Source organism: Numenius arquata, chromosome 1, assembly GCF_964106895.1.
Source record: "Numenius arquata chromosome 1, bNumArq3.hap1.1, whole genome shotgun sequence".
Taxonomy (NCBI): domain Eukaryota; kingdom Metazoa; phylum Chordata; class Aves; order Charadriiformes; family Scolopacidae; genus Numenius; species Numenius arquata.
The window spans coordinates 36848795-36870383 of record NC_133576.1 but is presented as its reverse complement, the minus strand read 5'-3'; the positions used below and the strand labels follow the sequence as shown (position 1 = coordinate 36870383).

The 21589-nt window shown below is 40.5% G+C and overlaps 1 protein-coding gene across 1 annotated transcript in view; it reads left to right on the top strand.

Annotated features, from left to right (window-relative positions):
- APP (amyloid beta precursor protein) overlaps positions 1-21589 on the top strand; it is a 227096-nt gene that overhangs the window by 192118 nt on the left and 13389 nt on the right. Inside the window, exons 13-14 of the mRNA XM_074147738.1 lie at positions 4088-4309; positions 11265-11318. Coding sequence (XP_074003839.1) covers positions 4088-4309; positions 11265-11318 — 276 coding nt within the window. The remainder of the gene's footprint in view (positions 1-4087; positions 4310-11264; positions 11319-21589) is intronic.

Sequence of the window (21589 nt, the reverse complement as noted above, 5' to 3'; positions counted from 1 at the left end):
CAGAACCCAACATTGGAAACATTGTATGCCAGTAACAAGTAGATAAAGTTACAAACAGCACTGGTTTTGTCACTCTAAGACTCCTTCACCTCTGCTGGGATTTGTCATGGTATTTTTGCTAGTGCAATGCTCTTTGCAAAGCCTTTTAGGTAGAAGTGTGGTCTAGGGCCATTGCGGATGAATGGCTTCTAAAAATCTAGGATCCACCAGAAGATTTTATGATAATATTTATTTCTTTTCCTCTGCTCCTTCTTTGCTTTTGACTCCATGTATCTCTTTGCAGGATAAGAGAATAGTCTTGAAAGTAGATTGTAGTGATACCACCCTTTTACCTGGCTCCCCAAACATACTTGACTTCAATTTTTTAGGTGCTATTTTTGAGTAGTAGTGACCCATGGACAAAATGCCTGCAGTGAGGCCAAGAATGAGTAAAACTTCCTTAGAGATGAAGAGAAGTCTGAGAAGTGTTTTACTGAAGTACCAGAAGTGAGCCTGTCTCTCATTCTGGGAAAGAAAGAGTTTGGGTGCCTCAAGGGAAAGCAGCAGTTGTGCTCCCTCACACCAAATCCAAAGCTGCTGTGAGGTTTGAGGTCCCAACTGACCATGGGTTTTTCCCAAGGTCATGGTTGCTTTTGAGCATGTGGTCTCAGAAGGGCAAAAAGTTGCGACATCCTCCTTATTATTCTCGATGGCAGGACTTAGCAGAACGCTACAAGGAGATAATGAGCCAAGCAACAACAGCAACAAAAAAGTTTATTATAGGGAGATTGTCATGGGTTTTTTTATCCTGTTGATTTGACGGGATATGAAATTTTGAAGAGCAGCCTAGAATCTCTCTATTTTCAGCACCTAATAATGAAGATATTCACCACACAAAGAAAACCCCTGAAACAGTCTTGAATGCACATCCTAGCTTCCAGCTGTGCCTCTGCTCCCTGCTTATTTAGGGAATTGTCTTTTGCAGGGTGGGGGAATTGAGTTGGCAACTGTGAAAAAGGGAGGGAATACTCTGTTGATGGGTAACAGCGAGGCTGTATGGCTTTCCATTAGCGTAACTGATGATTCAACTAGCCATCAATACTGAAAAATTGATCTTGGACTTTGCCGGCTAGTGTCAATAACTGGAAGTCCTAAGGCAAACTTTCTGGCAGTTCAGCGATTGAAACAATTGTTTGCAAATCATTTACTCAATGCAGACACAGCTGCCTCAGTCTGATGGACTCCAGTGCAGTTTCTAAGCCAGGCACTTCCAATTTCTCCCTATCGTTCAGTGTCTGATTCATCATGTCAGATGGGCTTGATTCATTTTGGCCATTGTTTCCCTGCTTGTAAAATGGATGCGATCATAATCTGCTGGTTGTAATATCTGTCCGCCTCACTTGAGCTATTGTGCGGGTCAGTTAATGTCCGTGCCGTGCGCCGCAGCTGAATGGGAGACAGCGGAGCCTGCAAGCGCCAGCGACGACGTGCTCGCAGTTGGGTCACGTCGAGAGAGAGAGAGAGAGACTTTGTGTACGCATCCCTCCCACCCTCTAGGGATTTGGATATGATCGTGGTGTCGTGATGGCAGTCGGATGCCCCTCGCTGTCACCCTGCTGGGCCCAGCCATCGCCTTCCCCTGAGCCCGGTGCCAGCCCCAGTGCCGCTCTGCCACCACCGTAGGCCACGTCCTTCTCCCTCTGCTCCTGCCCCTCTGTGCACCATTTGTCCTTTTCCAAGAGCAAGAGCTATCTGCAGGTAACACAGAGTGTATCAATGACAGGGAATGGGCAAGAGTTGTGGAGAATTGGCACCACCTGGAGAAAAGGGGCAACTGGGGCAGAGCACCCCAGCGCTGCTCGCTGCTACTGCTGCATGGACTGCAGCCCTCTGTAGCTGCCCCACGCGATCCTCTGGGGATGGGGAGGACAGTGGGAATGAGGGGAGCTGAACCCCAAAACCTTTCTGGTTCCTGGGCCCAAAAGGCTTGCATGCGTGAAGGTGCTGTGATCCGTGATGGCTTGGTATTATAACATGCTCAGCTGCTATCACCCATGGCTCCCTGCAAGGCACTTGGACACCAGACCTCTCGCTCAGGACACTAACATCCAGCTCCTTTTTTTTGTAGTCTCTTCATCCCTAGCTAATGAAAATTAACATCTCTCAAGTGATACAATGCCTGCTCAGAATACTAAGGTGCTTCACTTGTCTCTCCACTGATACAAGGAGGCGCTTTAATTTGATAAAAGATTAGTGTAAGTGCAGCGGGCAGACAAAAATGGACTTGCCTTCCATGCTGAAGATTTATTAGGTATCTTATAATACTGTTTTCAGTAAAATGAACATGAACAGAAAAGCAATTCAGTGTTACATAGGCTTTCTATACTGTCTTAGTAAGTCATTCTAATGAACAAATTAAATTGCAGAATTAAGTTTTTTATCCACATTAGGCTTACTGTCTACTAAAACAATCGCTGTTTAAATATGAAAATTTGTTTTTAAACATAATTTTAAAAGATTCAAGACCCACATTCGCCCTAGGGCTGGGGTTACAACTTTTTGCTTAAGTTTTGCCGTTCAGAATTTGGTGTAGTAATAGGGTGGCAAAAAGTTGCTTCAACTATCTCAAGGTGGTCTTTAAGAGAGGTGTTACAGAGCAGAGCCCTACTACAGCATCGTTGATAAAGGCATTGAAGCAGTGCTGGCTCTAATGCTCATGACTTGGTGGGGATCCTTGCTGAGAGCTGCTGCATGGGTGCAGTGCACTTCTGTGGTGGTTATGGTGTGGTGTACGGTTGGGAGGGAAATAACATTCAAAAGATTTTACTCTGAGGGGTCTAAAGCTCTGGCGTGTATAGAAATTTAGATGCCTTTTCTCACTGATGATACTGGGAAAAAGTGAGCCCCCACGGAGTGACATAAAGGGTCTAGCAGTAGAGTGGAGATTCCCATTCCTTAATTGCTACGGGTTTCGGATGTGGGTGTGAAGCAGTGACAGTCAGGAGGTCCTTAACGAAGTGAAAAGAGAAGCCAGTCTTAACAAAAGCTTTTGTATCATCAGTTGTCATGTGTGTGCTCATGTGTGCCAGCACTTGCACTCTAGTAATGTAACCTTTACAGTCTTCAATTCTGATCTTTTTGGCTCTGTAATATCTGCATACAAATTCCATTGGTGCATTAGTAGCAGTTATTTAGCTTCTTCATTGCAATTGCTTGCTTACTTGAATGTGCTCTTGTGCACCAAGTTCCCTCAAAGTACTTGCAGGTAATGTGTTGCTCATACAAAAAAGAAAAAATGGCAGTGAAGGGGAAGATCAAGAGTGGGTGAACTTTGGTGTGAGAAGGGAGTTGGAATAAGGAAGCACACACAACCTCCAAGCTTATTTTTAACACTGAGTTGGGCAGTCTGTCTTATACACCTGATGGAGCTGAAAAGTACTTAGATTGTTCTCACCTTGCTTAAGTTCAAAAAAACCCAACCTAGGTAATATTGAACAGCTTTAGGTCCTGGTTGCTTGTAAAATAATTTGCCTATAGACGCCTATTACTTCTTAATATTTTTAACAAATAACTACTTTGGCATTTTGGCAAAGTTGGATACGTTGAAAGAACGAATGTTTCTTCATATTCAGTGCGTTATAGTAATGCCCAGTTTAATACAGTTAACTGTTGTGGTGATTTAGGATCTAAAAGCTGTGATGAGCTTTAATAATGAGCATCTAAGAGGAAGGGGAAATAACAAAGACATTCCTTTGTGTGGGCCTCTCGCACGTTGACTTATGGGGACATGTTGAGTTCAAGGGAATTGATTTGTGCTTCCTTTAAAAGTGGTGGGCAAGAGTCCCTAAAAAGCACAGGCCTGATCTCTTTATGTGTTGGAAATGTGGGTAGGAAACAGTATTGAACAATTCTGGTTGATGTTTCAGAAAAATGCCTTACATAGCTGCAGTGCTTATCACAGAGTTTTGATTATTCCAAGCCTTTGTTTTTCTTTATCATAAGAAAGCAGAATTGCATAACAGTAAATTATTACTTTAATAGCATTGGAAATAGGTCCTCAGAAATCCCGGCTCTTTCACATAGTTTCTTTGTTGAAATTTCCTTGCAGATGAATTACTTCAGAAAGAGCAAAACTATTCTGATGATGTTTTGGCCAATATGATCAGCGAACCCAGAATCAGCTATGGAAATGATGCTCTCATGCCTTCATTGACGGAAACTAAGACCACAGTTGAACTTCTCCCAGTGGATGGAGAATTCAGCCTAGATGACCTCCAGCCATGGCATCCCTTTGGTGTTGATTCCGTTCCAGCCAATACTGAAAATGAAGGTACGTACAATAGGGGGGAAAAAACACAGAATATTCTGAATTGAGCTTTGTGGTTTCTCTTCATGTTGTTTCCTGAAAATTGACATCTTTCTGATGTAAGCAGGATGGAGATTCTCAAATGTCAGTTTAAAACTGGCCTGCTGTGTCTCTTTGGAACAGAAAATCCTGACTAAAATTGGGAATTCAGACACACAATAAATTTCAGTGTTGGGCTTACTTTTCCTTTAAAAACACATCAAAATGAATGCCAGCAAATTACGAGTAACAGCATTATAAAATATGTGACGATGAGCTAAGGGAGATAGATAATTTGTTAGATTTGTGCCATGATGAAATGAGTGGTTTAGTTAAGGAAGAGCTTTTTATTTGCTGGCATGAAAACAATTACAGATCCAGCACGGTCCTAGCTGCATGAGAGTTGGTTTTATTCCCCCCCCTCACTCACTGGTTGTCTGGAATGTACTGCAGAGATCTTCCTGCATACTCAGCAATGCAACTGGCTAGTGAAAACTGGCTTGTTTCCTGAGGGGTGTTTTATGTTGCTCATAGACTAATTTATTGGAGTGACTGCATAATACTTTAATAATTTATGTATAATCTGGAATTGGTAGTTTACTTAGGTGCCAGAGCCAATTAATCAGAGACCCGAGGGACTTCGATCATGTCATTCAAGTTCCTCCTATTGTGTTTGTTTCCCTTTACCAGTTCAGCTCCACTGTCGTTAGTGCTAAGTTAATCACACTAGGGAAAGTTTGTTACTGCAAAGCAGCAGTAGATTCACAGAGGCTGGACGTACAGAAGTCTGTCTTTCAGGCAAGTTTGTGATTTGTAGCTGAACTGCACAGACCTTAATGTCCACCAGAAGTCTTTTGAAACCACTGGCTTAGGCTATACCCGCTGTCAGAATGAGTTTTGAGATCAACTGTACACAGTCTCACTCCAGCACAATGTGTGAGGGACTGTGGGCAACTGGGTGCTTGGGAGATGAAACATGGGATATGAATGTGGATTTGCCAGGTCTGGTGTTGATGCCAGGTGAAATCAGTGGAGTCAGAAACCAGTTTTCTGGTCAAAGTGGGTCATCCCCAGGACTCAGAGAAGCCTAAGAGCAGGCAAAATAAATGACATGGCTAGATTCTGAGCGAAGGTCAACAAATCAGTGAGGCATAAGTATACCAGATTTGAGGGGAAGAACAGAGGCTGGTCAGGAGTAAGGCTAAAACCAAACCGCCAAGGAGTCAGCACTACAGGTAGGGACCAAGAAGAAGAGCAGAGAGAGCTGGAGCAAACTCAACGGACTGGCCAGCAGCAAGAACCAGAGACAGGAGGTGGTGACAAGGACTCCAGGCATGTCTGGAGGGCACTTGCAGCCAAGTGACGTGCTAAGCAGCTGAGGGCAGTTGGCTGGGTTGCGTCAGGTACTGGTGAGTAGTACAAGCAGCTGACCAGGCTGGCAAGCTGAACTCCAATTTCCTGGGGAATCAGCTGCAGCTTGCTATAGTGCTCGTGTCAAGGCTGGCTGCCAGGAGCAGGCCACAGTCTGGCTGGTGTTGTCTGTCCTGCAGGAATTTTCCAATACAGCTCTCACTGCAGTTTTTCATATAGCTGAGGCATATAGGGCATCAATTTCTATACCCACTGCCTGCTTTCATGAGTCTTGGGAGGCGGGGGGAGAATTAATTACTTTTGAAGTCTGTTCTCCCAGCTTTCAAAATGTACTGATTTCAGTCACCAGGTTCAGAAGTTATTAGGTAGACAGGCGCACCCAGACATAACCACAGTTTAATCACACAAGCCTCTTTTTCCTTTGGAAACCTGGCTAAGCCCAGAATTTAATAATGAGAGGTACATACTTCAACGTGACACTGAATTCCCATAGGCAAGTATACTGAGCATGGTTCTCCTTTTAAAATGCATGACAGCAAATAAGAAACAGAAACTCTCCTGCCTTGAATAACATACTGTTTAATTATGAATCCTCTGTATTCTAATGCGCTTACATGGTTTGTTGCAGCACTTCTTAGTATTTACTGTGGGAACATCTTTCTTTAAGTTGTTGGGCTTTAGGGTTTTTTTATATCAGAATTGTATTTGTCATGAAGTTACTGCAGCAAACAATTCTGTTAGCCTAACCATTACTAGCATTTAAGTCTGGACAGTTAGAAATTGAAACTATGTAATTACTTAACCTCTTCAAGTCTTTCTTGTTTCCCATTATATACTCCTCTGTCATCTACGCAAATGACAAATGTTGTTAATGTGATCATGCCTACAATACCTTTCTCTCTTTAGATACCCTCTCTATACCTTTGCCCACAGTATCAAAGGGGAATTTCACAGCCTTTGTGTTTTTCCTTTGTGTTTGTCTCCCACCTCTTTGTTCCAGAAACTCAAGACTAACTGTGCCATTTGTCCTCACTTCCCATAACTGTTTTCTTCTGTAACCATAGTCTAATCCCAGGCTTTGTCTAAATTACGTCCAAAACCGCGTCTGTCTTGTTATAATATGCTTTGAGTTAAGAAACAAGAAGTAAATAACAATTGGCACAATTTTCTCCTCTTTTTTTCCCTCTCCCTCTCCACTGAAGGTCTTTTTGAAGAGTCTGTTTTTCGCACAATAAGTTCCCCTCAGGCAGGGAGTTTTTGTATCTTACGCAGCACTGAACAAGTCAATGCTGTTTCTTAACATTGATCAAACCATTGATCAAAACAGGTGTAAGTTCAAAAATCACATGCTAGAGAAACCTCAAATACTGTAGAGTGACTAACCATTGCAGTTTTAGTGACTGTCAGCATCTCTTGCTGCTGGGAGATGCTGAGCATGCCAGCAAAGGTCAGAGAACTGAGCATCACAGCTCCCATTTGGTTGGGTGAGGGCTGAGAGTAGTCAGCACCATCATGAAAATCACAGCATGTTCCATGTGAACAGCCTGGTATCTGGGAAATCTGCTGAGCGGTTGGTTGGTCCAGCAGGTTTAACAGACTACCAGAGAAGTTTCTGAGGGCAAGCAAGTTACAAGTTCAGTTGTTGATACTGTTTTGGTCTAGCTTGAAAGCTGAAGTCAACTTTTTTAAAATTCTGATGAACAGAAATCCAGAGTGCTGTCAGCTCAGCGTATGCAGGTGGATTTCTAGATAGAATGAGTCTCAGCTTCCTCACTGCAAAGAGCTGTTGCACTGTACAAGCAGTAGTTTTCTTCAGTCCTGAGCAGGCAAACCAAGTAAATTATTTACCTCATTGCAAATTTGCATTACTGTCAAAACAAATTTCTAATGGGACCATTGATGTCTGAGAGGCAACTGAAGAGATCCTGGAGCTGGCTGGGTTAGGACCAGGGTTCCCACCCCCCCCAGCACAGTCACAGCAACAGGACTTGTTTTTAATGAACCATTTGGGGGGGAATATTTAAACACAAAATGTGATTGTGGAAAAAGTAGAAGGAAATGCAGCTGTTATGTCTTTGTTTCAAAGTATCCACTATTCTGTGTACAAGTGATGAAGTTAAAATACTACCAAAAATTACCTTAAATTTGTCATTAGTTCCCATGCCTATTTTCTTCCATGGCCTTGATCTAATCCCAGGTTTCACGCAGAGGTATTAGTAATGTATTAGATTGGCATGTTGCCATGTAATCTCAAGGTTTCATAACTCCATTTGAAATTTTCCCAATCTAAGCTGCGTGTTTAGATAAAAGGATAAGTTTAATGCAAACAGTTTATTCTACTAAAATTGCTTTTTGTCATGAACGAGTGAAAAATAGCCTAAAAACAAAAAGACCTTGAAAATCTAGCATAGCTCGGTAGTTTCTGAAAGTATATTCTTCTTGTTTCCCTGAGGTTGTTTCCCAGTAAATGTCCACAGAAATAAATCCAAGGCACCACGTAATACACTACACAACTTGCATGGCTGTATTGAGATACAAATTAGGTTAGTGAAAAATACCCTCTGAGGACACTGCAGAAGGCACCACCAAACTCTCAGGAAATTGTACTTTAACAATGAAAAATGCATCTTCAGAAGTGGGGGCAAAACCCCAACAGCTGTGAAGCTCTGACAGTGCCACCATCCCTGGGCATTTTGCCAATGACTAACTGGGTTTAGCAATTTACCCTTTGTTTTTACCATACAATTACAATTAGCCTTAGTGACAAAGTATTTATATAAAGTGAGATTTTTGCAAATGTACTGTTATCCTTATGACTTGTCCGGTTCCTCCCACCAATGCTGGTTTTGGTAGGTGAGCATCACATAGCTCTCCTCCCCTGCTGATTTGTACTGGGTTTTGAGCTTTTTGATTCACCTTTCTTTTCTGTTTGAAAAGAGGAGCAACTCTCTTGCTCTTCTGAGATGTATTAGCATTAGATATGAGGTGGGATGTGTACCCTGTATGAAGCCTGCATAGCCAGCAGATATCTACCAGCAGCCAGCAGATATCTACCAATTTAGTTTCATGAGACTATTTGGAAAATAAATTTTCAGTCATAATTCTGTGTACTTCTGTGCACATGGAAGTGTGTTCAAGAGATACATGACTCTGGAGCATCAACATGAATGCAGTTTTGATAATAATACACAGTACATCTCAGAGTTTTGATTACTGATAAATGCTGTAATAGGTTTAAACTTCTGTCTGTATCAGTGGTGTGGTCCAGAGGGGCAGGCAGTGAGGAAGCCCACAGACAAGATTTTGCAGAGTTAACGGTTGTTTGTGCATACGTCAATACCAGGGCAAGAGCAAGCAGGTTTTGAAATGCAACTGCAATTCAAAAGGTGGCAGCTCAGGGCTCTCCGGAAACCAGCCTTTCTTTGTATCCTGTTGCCCGGGGCACGCTGCCCTTTGGTGCCCGGAATCACAATCTGCATTGGAAGACCCTTGGCTCTGAGCTTTTGCCTCCAGTTTTTGCCCTGCAACTGGTTTGTGACCTTGAGCGGGTCGTTTCACTTTTGTCTTAGTTACAAAATGTGCCAGTGATGTTTGCCTTTTCCCCTGTAAAGTGCTTCCAAAACTATAGATGAGAATAATAATTATTTATTGTTAATACTTCCACCTAGCTCCACAAATACTGCATTGCCCTGAGGTCAGGTCCACGCTACTGTATAATAAATGCTTCCTTCATCCTTTTCTGCCTTCACCTACTCCCATTTTTATTGCTACCCACAACCTGCTCTCTCAGTTCTCCATAGCTATGGGCATGTAGGGTTACAGAGTGCCGACTGAGAGGGAAATAAAACCCTCCAGCCTTCTAGGGAGGAGGTGGGGTCCGGGGTAACAGGAGAGGGCTGTACAGACAGTTTGGGGGATGCCAGTCCTTGGTTGTTTCATCCCTTCAGTCCATTCCACTGAAAACTACTGCTAACCTACCTAAAGGTTGGTGCAGACAATATTGGAAAACCTGGCAGAGGACTTAAATAGGAAAATATTCAAAATCATAGTTTTTACTTAAGGATGGAAATTGGTTTTTGCATACTGCTATGTAAGGAAAGCAATTACATGGTCTGCTAGTGCCACTCTGAACTGCTGAGAAGGAAAGTGGTTTGATGGCTTGTCTCTGCAGCACCAGACCAGCAAGCTCTGTGAAAAATTTGCCCATCTGGAAACACAAGCAAGTCAGATGTGCAGATGCGCTTTTAGTCTGCAGCTACTATAAAGCTGGCTTGCTGCTTTTTTTCCTGGAGGCGGGAGCTATTGCAGTCATCCCCTGTGTACAAAGAACATGGGTGCCACAGAGGCTCTCACTTACAAGCGTCGTAGGTTGTTTGTCAAACCCATAGGAACACTAAGCAAGTGACACAGGCTTCCTAAGAAGATGGACAGTCCCCTTGCCTAAGTTAGCAGTATCATCAGGTTAGCGTGATTTTCGGATGCCAGAATACTATGAGGAGTTCATGATTGAAAACTGTGCTTTTGTCAGGTGTCCTGTGTTACTGTGGCTCCCTTACTGCTGACTGGAAGGTTCATACTTGAATCCTGAAATTCAAATGAATGAGAATACCTCAGTTATAAAATTCTGAATTCCAAGCTACGATGTAAAATTTTATTTCTGAATTTAATTTCTTTCTGACACTGGCACTTGGGTAGATAAGGAAGGCAACAGTATTGGAGCAAAAGAGAGGCACAACAACGGGAAAAAAAAAAAGAGGGGGAAAAAAATCTGAATGTTTTAATGAACTTATCCAGTATGTTCAGTTTGGACTTACCTGAGGCATTAGGTAATGACTCAAACAGCTATAAAAGTTTTGCACATCTGGTTTTTTATTAATGCCAGTGAGCTCCATCAACCTTAGGTTTCAGCTGGTAAAGCCTTAGTATGGTAATAAAACAGTTTTAAAACTGTGTATGACACATAATTGGGTAGAAAGTGGTGTTTCCCCTTTGCTTCCCCTTCAAAAATCAGAAAGCAAATTTACTGTCTATAAATTGGAACATGTCAGAACAAAGTATTGATTGTATTTTCAAAATGTGCCTTACTTTTTTCAAACCTTAGAGCTAGTGCTGTAAAGAATCCTTATTGAAAGGAAAAAGGAGTCAGGATTCAGTGGGTTTACAAGTCAGCATTGATCAAGACTGGCTGCAAGAACTCACTCGTCGTGTCCCTTCTTGCTGCCAATTCTGATCGGACAGCTGGAAAAAGTTTACACGTAATGAGTATAGTTTTGCTTTATGGACAGAAATTCTTTGATCTTGATCGTTTCTCACTTTAAGCAGTAACCAGAATATGATGTAAAATTGACACATCAGCTGTGAAGCTTTTCCTTTTGAAGTTGTGCCCATCCCTTCCTTTTATTTCCAGGATTAACTGAAGGCAGATCTTTCCTAGCTGTTGCTTTGGTAACTTTGTTTACGCAGTATGTTTCTCCTGCAGTGTCTCAGCAGAAGACCAGTTGACTGTATTGTTTGGGGGATTTTGTTTATTTTTTGTTTGCTTTTTTGTTTCTTTTCTGCACATGCCCAGTTGAGCCAGTTGACGCCCGCCCAGCTGCAGACAGAGGACTCACCACACGACCAGGTATATAACTTGCATGGCTTTTACCTAACCCGTGTTTTTCCCCGCATGCGTGTGGTCTGCTTGAGCTGAAATGATCACCTTTTCTTTGGTATAACCCTCTCTTAGAATGTAATGCTATGGTATGAACCAGGGAAGCCTTCCCGCACCAACCCCCCTCAGCCTGTGTGAGTGCTGTCTGTGTCGAGGGTGTTGGGAATGGGTCCTCGCAGAGGGGGTGGGACACAGGGACCCAGAACTGATATTCACATCAAGTTGTCATCCCTTCTAGCAATAATGCTGGGGCAGGTACAGGAGGCAGTAGATACTGTACCCCGTAGTGCAAAGAGTACTTTTAATTTGGGAAGGTATGGTAGAAGTGTTAAATCCTCTATGTATATACAGTTTCTTATAAATTGGGGCTAATAAAGAATTCATGCATACAAATTTAGAATTGCGGGGGACATCAATTTATTATTTTTTTTTTTGCTGTGATATTTGTCTTGGCTAACTCCAGATATCTAAAAATTGGTACGTATTCTCCCCCTGGATCCACTTAGGGAAGCTCTATAGGTCTGTTCATTCCATTCTAGGATAGAGAGGGGTGACTATTTGCCCTCTGTAGGGACCTGTGTCTTCCTATTGATTTCAGAGTAATAGCAGATGAATGGCTTGAGTTAGGCTGCAAAAGTTTGGAAAAGTTAAATGGGACAAAGTCAATTTTCAAAAGTAAAAGATTGGTTTTCATACTAACTTCACTTGCTTTTTAGGTTGTTTTTCCCCTTGTTTTTGTTTAGGATTACCTAGAAATGGCTGATTTCCATTGAGAGCAAACAGCCTTTTATTTCAGAAGAGGTTACTCTCCAGCACATAGTGAGATTAGATCAGTATATTTTAGGGTTGGAATTATTTCAGTGTCACATCATCATTGTGGTTTTTCTTCAGATGAGAGAGATCAAACTGGTCAATCTGTCTTCTTTCTCCCTTCAAACTCTTTTCCTCCAAAAGTCCATTAGATAGCATTATGGGCAACACCCTCCTAGTGTGTTCAGATCTTTCTGATAACTCACCAGTGTTTACTGGCTACAGAAATTGCTACAGTGGGAAGTAAAATAAGCTCATATGTTACAGAAATTGGGATACATGTCAAGGCTGGCCAGGTGATGTGCTCCCAGCACTGTTTTAGGAGTTTGACATCTTCACTTGTGTTGAGAGTCTTAATCCATTCCATGAAGAGAGCTTAGAAACCGGTGCAGAGCTAGCTGTACAACAGTGCCAAAAATCATGGGATCAGGAAACATCCCCCCCAATACTAGGTTATTTCTGCCTTCTGGATTAGGCTTCTTCCCCGAGAGTAGTAGAAAGACCATCACAAATGAAGCATGAATGTGTTTAATCTGAACTTTGTAATGTTAGTTCAATCTAGCAATTTTCTTGTAATACTAAAGTTTGTGATTGCTAGCTCTCTTAATTTCAGTTGTCTTGAAAAATCTCCTGTTAAGAAGCCCATATATATTACTAAAGATGATTCCTTCCTCCCTTCTATTCCCCCACACATGTGACAGAAATCTTTGGTGTCTCTTCTCTAGAGAAAGGATTTTCTCATGCTGCCACACTCTAGTTTCAGAGTGAAATGGTATGTTTAGTCACTGCGTCAGAATGCTTTGTTGGTTGGGGTGATACAAATAGTACTGAAAGTACGGTTAGCACAGGTCACAACTGATCTTTGTGAATGTGTGCAATAGACTACTAAGGAGAGGTAAAAAATATTTCAGTGTGTGACTGTTACGGCTTGAAATTTCCAGCAGATACAGTAAATTTTGCACTGTGAAAATCACATGGGATATTTCTTCAGTTTTCTGCTCAAGTGCAAAAGTAGCACTGTCTGGGGGCCTGTAGCACCTTTGGCGCTTTTAGCACAGCGTTTAAGTGCTGCAGAGGCCCATGCTCTGCTTTTAGCACAGAGGGTGAACCCCTCCAGCCCGACAAGGATGCACACCACATTCCTCTGTGCAGAGGGCTGCTTGCTTCCCTGGAGAGATTGAAATCTCTGGCTGCTGTGCCTGCATTCTGAATTTCACAGCATAAAGTGTCTTATATGTGCATGTGAAACAGGGATTTTACCCCTTTACAGTAGTGCTAAGTGTATCGTGACAGTAAGCAAAACATACTTTATTCCCCATTCCTGGTAGACCTTAAGTTCCTTATGTTTTTAATTACCAGGTCCAGGCTTCTGCCAGTTTGTCCTTACTGATACAAATTCTGGGAATAAATGTCCACCTGATTTTTCATCATCCTTTAAAACAATTTATCTGTGATAAAATTTCAGTTTAACAAAGAACTGATACCAGTCTGAGTAGCTTCATACACCTAGAATAGAGGAAAGCAAATGGATGCTTGCTTAAACTGTGAAACACAAAAAGGATTCTGACAGTTTAAAAATGTATGCTTTAAAATTGCTTTTACTTGCTAATACTAAATAATACTACTTGCTAATACTCTGTTAGAGCTTGGAAAAGGAAAAGAGAGACTTTTTTTGCAATCACTATCCTTTTGGGATAGTCAGTTTTTACAGTTTGGGGCTATTCTTTACGGAAAAAAAAATCTGAAAAATGAGGATATTATTCTAGAATGAAAAAGTATTAACAAGGGTCCTGGAGGCAGATTCATATGTGCAGCTGCTTGTAACATCCTGTTTCATTTTAATTGCCCAGATTCTTGTTGATTTCCTGAGAAGTTTGCCCTTTTTGTAGTCCTGACTTTCCAGTTTATGCTTCTACTTGTTTTGCTCAAGTGAACAAAGTGGTGGCCTGCTTCTTCAAAGTGAAAATACAGGTGTCATGTCAACATGCAACAGTCCAAACCTGGGAATAAGAACAAGTGAATGTTTTTTGTAGGTTTTCAAAATCCTTGAAGAAAATCGGTTCTGAAAGGACTAAGACAAACATACAAACATGTGCCCTTTTTTCTCTTTGCTGCTTTTCACCCACACAACATTCTTATGATGACCACTGTTTTTCTTAAAAGTGGATCAAAATCATACAGATTATTTTTGTCCCTTCCCACAAGAGAGAGAATTTGGTCACAGTATGGAAAAGAAGACCAAGTACTTACTAGTATTTGTGATAACTGAAAACTTGTTACTTCACCACATCTTTCTCGCTATTTCAAAAAATAAATCAATACATTCAAGTCTATGAGTAAAGTCAGGAAATGTGAAGAGTTGTCCAATACATAGAGCAGAAAAGCTTTTGAGTAAGGACCAAGTTTAAAGCATTTAATGAAATTTAAGCCAGTTGTCTAAATGCCTACCTCTGTTGCATTCTACCTTGGCTGTCAGTGGTTGAAGCTTGAATTTGAATCTGATTTATATCAGTCCCAGGAGAAGGCTAATGTCGAGGTGACCCCCATTTCCTACTATAGGTACAACATCTGGGTGATTGACGCTGGTATTTGAAAAGGAGCTGAGTGCTTCGACGCACTGTCCTTCTCCTTTTTAATTCAGAAATGGGAACAAAAATAAGAATTACGCCTAAATCCCTTTCTTGTAATCTCTTTCCTGAAAACAAAGTAGAGATAATAAAAGGTCAAAGGGAAGGAAAATATCTAGATGTACTAAGCAGTCATCAGTGGGCTTTTTTTTTTAATACAGCACAAAGTGATAAGAGATTATGACATGATTCTTGCTATTTATAAATTGCTTCATACAAGGAGATGTTAGAAGGCTTCAATCCAGCCTGCAAACTTCCATAGGAAGAGCTTCAAATAGAAAGAATACCTCTTTACTTGATAGCCTCACTGTAACAGCTTTTTCTACAGTGTTTCTCCTTGCCTGTGCACCAGAGGTCACTTTTTCATTATGAACATTTAATTTCTTGCAGCTGAATTTTGGGTATATGTTTGTCGGTAACTTTTTTTCTTTGTGTGTGTGTGTGTATATATATATATATATAGAGAGAGAGAGACACATACACACAAAAAGATACATATAAAAACATGTTTAGATACTCACAAGCAAGCTCCTTTTCACTCATGTTAATTCAGCAGATCTGATCTGTGGAAATTGAGTGAAGATTAAAAAACCCACCATCAGAATGGATGTTGATTAGTATCAGCAGAATTTCTGAAGTTCAAACTAATAAAGAAAATAACCAGTGTTTTGTTCAGGGCAGGTTATATTCTCATCTGTTGCACACTTGCAATTGTAATTATACAGTTGTAACTATATCACAGGATGCCTGTAATTCTCAATGCAAGGATTTTATGATATTAACTGTGTTACTTTATTCCATGTAGCATGGTTTGGGGTTTTTTTTTGCATTCTCCCAACTCTTTGTCAGTTGATTGTTTTTTTGCAAACAGTCAATAATTTGGAGGAGACATTGCACATAAAGCTGCTTCTGTGTCTCTGGCACTTCCACTGATAAATCATGACATGTCTGTCTTTATTACATTATATAGAAAGCTGAGGGATTATTGTTTTATACATGGTTGCAGAGGCTCTGGAAGCCTAATGGCTGTTCTGCAGAATCATTAGCACATGTGCTGCAATCTGTATGAGGTGAGGGCATAGAGCAGCTTAGTGAATTATTTATGATTTTCTTGCCAGAAACTGCCAGGGTTTTTTTTTTTCCCCTGTCTTTAGTGATGTTAGTTCAATACAGTTGTCTTAAACCAACTGTCTGTCTTAAACCAGCTGTCTGCAGCAACCAAATAAAAATCATTAGCGGATTTTTTTTCCATTGGATTATTTTGTTTTGATTTATAAATCATATAGTTATTAACTGTGAATGCAATTATATGTGCATATGCACAGCATCTGCATTTACATGCCAGAAAGATTATCAAATTTTACTTGTTCTGATTATTCATTTTTACACACATTAGATAAGCTCTAGAATTCTGAAAAATAATTATTTCATACTAAGTTCCAATAAGATTCTTTTTCAAAATAGATAACATTCCTCTTTGCTCTTATTTTCTGTATTCTCCATTTGGGAGCCCCATAGTCATCCGTGGATGACCGTTTTACTAACTTCCAAGGAGAGACCAGAAAGCTTTAGTTCCATGCAGTCTTGAAAGTAGTCACTCCTCAAAGAGATTTGTTTTGTCCTTACAAAAGGGAGTATATAATCTTCATTTAAATCTTTATAAGTGAGTATATAATCTTCATTATTCTTTCATTTTAAAATGAAATTAATTGCACAAAGTCATAGAGTCATATGGAAGTAATAGTTGAACTTCTAGTAAGAACATGCAGCTGTCTACCCTGGTAATTGTTCAAACACTGCATTCCTTTCCATCCTCCCTTTTTATTTTAGATGAAGCTTTAACCAGATAAAGCTGTTTACTACACTTGTAACAGACCTTGATTCAACAAATCTTATCTTGTTCTTGCCATTTCTCAAATACAGTTCATGGACATGAAGTTACATGTTTTCCTGAATGCACTCATTACATTTCTTGCTTAAACATGCTACTTTTCGTTTTCTGTATGTCAAGACCACCCAGGTCTGAGACTTTCAACTGTGTCTCTCTTAATTTTTAACTCTAAAAGTAACTGGAAGACCACAGACACAGCTGATACTGCTCAAATACTTGCTAAACAAGACCACAAAAACCTTCCTAGGCTATTATTTAACTGGTAGATGAAGCAGTTGCGAGCAGTGTAGTAGGTAATGTACACCTAATTGCATCCTTGGTGGAATTCATTGTATCCTCTTTTTCTTAGCCTCCTTAAAGCCTAAAAATATATTTACACAAACACAAAAGCTTATCTGTGTGAGAATAAAGTTTTCCCCAAAACAGCCACTTGGGGTTTATTTCGTATAAGTAGCTTTTAACTCCTTATGGTTTTGGTTTTTTTTTTTTCCCCCTTTAAGGGCAAGGAACAATAAGGTTTGCATACGCTGCTCTTTTTGATGTTTAGATATGTGTGTGTGTGCACGTGCAAGTGTACACATGTATGTATAAAAGCAGTTAACATTACTAATTAACAGCAAAGTAATTAAAAGCGCATCATAGCTCATTTTATTGGATTTTGCTAGATGCTTTTAAGCCCATGTGTTTTATGGCTGAATAGTTTTGTCAGTTTTTCTAAGGAGTTGCAAATTAATATATTTACCAGCTGAATTGCAGCATTTTTAAATTGAGGTAATTAGGAATGCAACTCCCTAAAGGTAGTATGTAATTCAAAAGAAAAAGCACTAATAATTATCATTATTTGTGAATTTGCAGTGAGGCTGTTGCTCTCAGTTTTCTTCTTTTACATTGGCTTATGGTTTTGGGTTGCATATTTTAGACTTGGTAGTGAAAAAACATCATTTTGAGTCAGAATTAGAGGTCTTGTCATATATTTAGTTTGTATGCTTGTCTTCAGTGCAAGAGTAGAGTGGTATTAGGCAGCTCATAGATGCTTGTGTCTTACCTGATACACACACCTCTGATAAAAGTTTTGGAAAAACCCTTTTTTCCTCCTCAGTTAGTTTTAACTTCTTCAGTTTTTACTTCTTCAGTTACTACCTTTGAAAAATAAATCTTTGATTTTAGCATGTAGGTCTAAGTATGTAGTCACCAGGACAGGAAAGTGAATGAACTGAAAATAAAGAGAAGTCAGTTAAATAGAAAATCTAAACTCTATAATGTAACATGGTGGAAAGGCATATGTAACCCATACATAGTTTTGTCTCATACCATGTGTTTTATTGATTCCAGTGCAGAGTCATGCTTCTCTTACTATATAATCAATTATTTACACGAGTTTACCCTAGTCGTACTTTTTAAAGTCTTTTTCGTCACTTTTCCTCACTCCTAAGGGGGGTAGGAGGAAGGAAAAAATAGCTATCAGGTTTGTTAGTGCAACAGAAGATTTTTTCTGTTTCTGACCTTTTTCCCATACTAGCTGCCAGAGACAAGTTTTAGTAAGTCTAACAGCATTAACTTCCTAATATCAGGTCCTACTTTGTGTTCGGATCCCATGGCATTTTTGTGGATTGGTGAGTAAGGCCAAGTAGACCACGAGACCACCTTGGTCGCACGGCCCAAAGCAAAAAAATACTGTGTGACCTTATGGCAAAAGATTGTTTAACCTGCTGTATGCTGGAAGTACGGCTCCAGCATTACTATTTGATGGGAATGGGAGGAGAGGAGGGGGCCCTCGAAGAAATATGGCTTTAGGGACCCCTGAGCCTGCATTTTTCCAGCAGCTGAGACTACTGATGAACTTAGCACCCTCTGTTGCTCTTTGATGTGAAGGCTTCTGACCTGTTTTACCCCCTGAAATGCTGCTGTAACTCCTGCTTGGCTATTTGGCTCTGTTTAACTGAAGCCAACAAATACTCACAGTCTAAGCTTTCTTTCACTTGCTTTCACTTGCTTTCACTGAAAGAGGTCAGAGCCCAAGAGCAGAAGTACCCAAGCCCGTTATCCTGCCTCTAGCAGTGGTGCATACAGGATACTTACAGACTTCACCTCTGCTTTACACATGCGCTCTGCTCTGGCACATGCGCTGAGCTTTTGGCATCCAGCATTGATAGACTTCCAGGACTGGAAATTGTATTTTCAGCATTGTGTTTAGTATCCCTAGGTGAACCTTTCTTCTTTGCATTTGTTCATTTGTGTTTTGAACATCCTCCTGATTTGTGCCAATGAGTTCCACAGTCTGATTTTGCATTATGCCAGATTATATATATATATACACACACACTTTCTTTTGTTAGTTGTGTCATAGCCATGTTGGTGTCCTGTACTTTCTTAGAAGGAATAATGAATAACCGTTTCCTGTAGACTTTCTCCTTGTCATTCACAGTCATATAGACCTCTGTAGTGTTTCCCCTAGGTTGTCTCTTCCAGTCTGAAGACTCCTGATTTGTCTAGTCCTTCTTGTACAGAAACCATTCCATACCAGTGACAGTCTGTGCCTTCTTGCGTTGTATCTTTTCTAGTTCTTCTGCCTTTGTTTGAGGTGGGGTGACCAGAATGGATAGCCAGATTTAAAATAAGCACACATCGTTTATACAGTGGTGTAATGATGTTTCTTTTTTCTCTGTTCCTTCATAATTACTCCTAGCTTTCTTTTTGACTGCTACTGAGCCAGCTGCCAACAGAGAGTTATCCACAGTGACTGCAAGGTCTCTGTCCTGGGTGGAACAGAGCTTATGTAGAGCCTATTGTTGTGTATGTATAGTTAGGGCTGTGTTAACCCTGTGAGCACCACTTCACGTTGTATCAACATTGAATACCATTTCCCTTTTATTGTGCACTCAGAATTTGAAATATCCTTCTGCGGTTCTTTGCAGCTGGTTTTACTTTGACTATCCTCTTTTTCCTTTTAATTTTTGTCCATAAACTTTGTCATATCACTGTTCACTCCCTTATCCAGATCACTTTACAAACAGCACAGCACAGATCCTTGTGGGACCATGCTGGTAACCTTCCTTCATTGTGAAAAATGGCTGTGTATTTACATTTCATTTCCTATCTTTTAATCAGTTATGAAAAGTCGTGTAGGACTTTCCTTCTTAATCCTTGCAATCTTAGCTTCTGCCAGAGCTTTGATTGGGGACCTTCTCAAAGACTTTTTGGAAATCCAGGTTCACTCCAAGCCGAATCACTATTTCCCATGTGCTTTCTAACTCTTCCAGTGACAGGGCTCTAAGAGGTTTGGGAGGCAGAAATTCTCTCATAAGGACAAGTTGATTCTTCATGGATGTGTCTCATATGTATTGGATATGTTCTAATTGATATTTATAGCTTTGGTGAATTTGCCAGCCATAGCAGCAGAGTTGTGCAGTTCCCCAGGGCCTTGACTTAGGGGAGTTTCCACGTGGTGCTTTTGCCAGCATGTCTAAGGGGCAAGTGTCCACAGCAAGTGTGGCTGTGAACAGTGGCAAGCAGCTGGGAGCCGGTTGCCTCTTCAGCCACTCCAGCTGTGGGCAGTGAACCAAGTCCTGGGAAAGCCCCTTCCCCCAGCTAATTAATCTACGTGAAGCACTGCTGTTCCACTGTTGGGTTTTTCCCCCTCCCCTTTTACTCCTAAAAACAAAAAAGGGGGATTGAAGAGGCACCTCTGTGCCAGATAAACATTCTCATTTTCTTCGCTTCCCATTGGCGCGGGTGTAGGGGCTCTTTTGAGAAGATGCACAAAGGAGAGCAATTTGTATTCTTACTTTAGTTTGGAAAACTAACCACAGCTGATTCAAGGATAGAAAGTTAAACCTCTTTTCAGGTACCATGTGGGTTTTATTTCCTTCATCTCCATTTCCTCCTGCATTTCCTTGACAGAACATCATGGTTTGTTTTCAAACTGCAATTCCTTAAGTACTTTACTGTTCTTGCATTTAGAAATTGTCTCTCATATATAAATGTCATGTCATAACATACTTGTGTCAGTACTGTAATGTGGCATCAAAAATCAAATGCTTAATAAAAATTTGAGATCTTCAAGTGCTTTATTCCTTAAAAAGAAGACACTAAGGTAGAATTCATGGGGCACTCAGACTGTTCAAGAAAATAACTGTAAATACTTTACCACATGAAGGTGATTCTTGTTTTCTCCTTCGCATGATTTACTGTGAAAAGAAAGATCAGAACCTTAGAATGGGATTGTCTGTGCAGCCCAGAGAAGTTCTTGGAAGGTCTATTCTTGCTGACTCTTAATACAAAAAAAAAAATCAGCTTTTAAAGAAAATGGCACAGAAGAAATTGCATATTTGAAGGCAGTAAAAGGGTATTAAATAATTCTTGCACTGAGTGCTGCTTTAGACTGTGGAGCTCATTGGCACGTGGAATTCTTCAAGAATTTATTGAGAGTCCAGAGAGATGGTGGAGCACAAGAGCAGTCAGTAGCGTTGAGAATTTTAGAGGAGGTTCTTCCTCTGCATCAGAGCTTAAGGTCACCCCAAAATACTAAGAATTAGAATGAAGGCTTGGAGAGAGGAGCTGGAGTGGTAAGGTAAAATGCTCAAATAAATATAGATAGACAAGGAATATGAACCAGTTTGTTCTTATCACATTAGATAGGGTGAAGAAATAACTTATAAACACTGTGCTTCTGCAGTGTTTGTACCTCCAAGAAATATAAATGTCAGTCAGTTGGTGCTGAAGGGAAAATAACCAGCTACGTGAATAACCATATGTTCTGTATAAGCCAGAGCCAGCTTTTCAGGACATAGATATATTCATAGATACACATACAGGATGCACTGCTTAGCTGTTGTAAGTCTGCTCATTGTCTTAAGGCTATTTTGTTGGAGGAAATCCTGGCCTTCTTTCCAGTTAGACAAGTGCAGCATCTC